Below are 2,588 nucleotides of genomic sequence, written 5' to 3'. Positions count from 1 at the left end.
TATGCCAAACTTAGTAAGTGTGAGTTTTGGCTCTACGAAGTGAAATTTCTAGGACATGTGGCTTCTAGTAAAGGAGTGGCAGTGGACCCTGTCAAGATTGATGCTGTAACAGAATGGCAAAGGCCAACTAATGCCCATGAAGTACATAGTTTTCTCGGTTTGGCAGGATACTACCGAAGGTTTGTAGAAGGGCTTTCTAGACTTTCTAGCCTTTTAAGGGCTCTGAGAAGAAAGAATGCTAGATATGTATGGACTGAGCAATGTGAGAAAAGTTTTCAGGAGTTGAAGAAGAGATTGTCTTTGGCCCCAATATTAGCACTACCAGAACCTCACAAGCCCTATGTAATCTGCAGCAACGCCTCTAAGATGGGTTTGGGATGAATTCTAATGCAAGAAGGAAGAGTCATCGCTTATGCTTCGCGATAGCTCAAGGATCATGAACGGAATTATCCTACCCACGATTTGGAACTGGTAGCGGTAGTTTTTGCACTAAAGATTTGGAGGCACTATTTGTACGGAGAGAAATGCAAAGTGTACACGGACCACAAAAGTCTTAGGTACCTGTTCAGTCAAAAAAATTTGAATATGAGGCAACGGAGATGGGTGGAGACCATTAGTGATTATCAGCATGAAATTAAATATCACCCCGGCAAGGCTAACATTGTAGTAGATGCACTTAGCCTCAAGGCTCAGATAGACATACCATCGGTCTTAGCAAAAGGAACCTAATGATTGGACATCCGCCGTGAGATACCATTTTTGCAGAAATAAAAGAGTTCATATATGTGACTCAAGGAGAAATTCTGGAGGGACAACGTAAAAGATGAAAAACTGGAGAAGCTTCGACAGAAGATTCTGGAATCAGAAGCACCAACACATTTCTCTATTGGAAGGAATGAGATGCTCTTTTATAAGAAGAGGAAAGTGATTCCTAACATTGTTGAACTTAAGGAAAAAATACTAAGGGAGGCTCATTTCACCCTTTACATAGCGCACCCTAGCAGTACAAAGATGTACCAAGATTTGAAAGGTTAGTTTTGATGGGATGGAATTAAGAAGGAAGTAGTAGAATTTGTGGCAAAATGCTCCATCTGCCATATGGTAAAAGCTGAATATCAGATGCTGATAGGTGAACTACAATGATTACCTATCCTAGAGTGGAAATGGGACGATGGACTTTGTAATCGATCTGCCAAGGACATCTTCAGGAAAGAATTCGATATGGGTTATATAGCTGACCGATTGACTAAGAGCGCACATTTTCTACCCATAGCTAACATGGACTTTATGGAAAACTCTCTCAAATTTATGTTAAGGAAATCGTTTGATTGCATGGAGTACCTAAAAGCATAGTATCGGACCGAGATACCTGTTTTACTTCACAATTTTGGCAGAGTTTGCAAAAGATGTTAGGCACTCGTCTGAATTTTAGTAGCACTTAGCATGTGAGTCACCTACCTTTGGTGGAATTTGCCTACAATAATATGGAAGAAAATGCACCCTACGGGCTTTATATGGAAGAAAATGCAGATCTTTGTTGTATTGGGATGAAATGGGTGAAAGGAAGATGCTAGGACCCGAATATTTACAAGAAGTTTAGAAACAAGTAACCATGATTCAAGAAACAATGAAAGTAGCCCAGAACAGACAAAAGAGCTATGCCGATAACCGACGTAAGAGTCTGGAGTTTGCAGTAGGAGATTGGGTATACTTCAAAGTATCACCCATGAAAGGAGTCGTACATTTCGGTAAAAAGGAAAAGTTAAGTCCCCGATACGTAGGACGCTATGAGATAATCGAAAGAGTCGGTCCAGTAGCTTATAGATTGGATCTGCCAATGGAGATGCCGGGAATACATAATGTATTTCATGTGTCAACCATGAAGATGTGCTTCGGAGAAAGACGACTAGTAGTTTTGGAGCCCGACGAGATTCAGCTTCAACCTAACTTGTCTTATACAGAATGGCCAGTGCAGATCGTGGATCGCAAGGAACAAGAGTTGAGGAATTGAAAGATACCTCTTGTGAAAGTACTCTGGAATAACCCAGAATTTGAAGTAGCAACTTGGGAACAGAAGGATACAATAAGAAGTGGATATCCTCATTTGTCTGTATCTTAGAACTCTTGATGTATGCATGAATTGTGTGATATAAATATATATGTTGTGAATGTTTTGTTCTATGTCAAATTTGTTTGTTCCATGTTTGTTAGTTTAAGCATGGTAACCTTGTGTATACCTACCAAACCCTTGAAACAAGGGATGGCACGAACTAGAAGGACCCCACGTATGTCTATTTCTTCAATGGCAGAGTTGAGAGAATGGAGAGAACATCACATCAGAGATCGCCTTAGAAGAAAACAAGAAGCAATAGCAGCACGATCAAGACAGATGGAGATGTTTGAGCATCATCGCACTCATGTGATGGATGCAGATGCTCAAGGAAGGCTTCAGTTTCAACCAGCATTACCCCATGAGGAACGGCAACCGTGGAGAAGCTCGAAGGAAGTAGAAAGAAGAAATCTGTGCAATTTCGATCCAGAAGAAGAAAGAAGGAATCGAGTTGCACATTGGAAGAACGTGCAAGTCA

At 40.8% G+C, this 2,588-nt stretch overlaps 1 protein-coding gene across 1 annotated transcript; it reads left to right on the top strand.

Moving 5' to 3' along the window:
• The first annotated feature begins 1,612 nt into the window (after positions 1-1,612).
• Positions 1,613-2,011, top strand: LOC118346302. The gene has a single exon (XM_035687187.1). The coding sequence runs from the start codon at positions 1,613-1,615 to the stop codon at positions 2,009-2,011; it is 399 nt and encodes a 132-aa protein (XP_035543080.1).
• The last annotated feature ends 577 nt before the right edge of the window (positions 2,012-2,588 follow it).

The sequence above is a fragment of the Juglans regia genome, unplaced genomic scaffold (assembly GCF_001411555.2).
Source record: "Juglans regia cultivar Chandler unplaced genomic scaffold, Walnut 2.0 Scaffold_720, whole genome shotgun sequence".
Lineage (NCBI taxonomy): Eukaryota > Viridiplantae > Streptophyta > Magnoliopsida > Fagales > Juglandaceae > Juglans > Juglans regia.
The sequence above is the reverse complement of the archived record's forward strand: the minus strand, read 5'-3'. Positions and strand labels throughout refer to the sequence as shown.

Excerpts from the sequence above, each read along its gene's own strand:
- LOC118346302 (XM_035687187.1), top strand. The coding sequence starts at position 1,613 with ATGATTCAAGAAACAATGAAAGTAGCCCAGAACAGACAAAAGAGCTAT.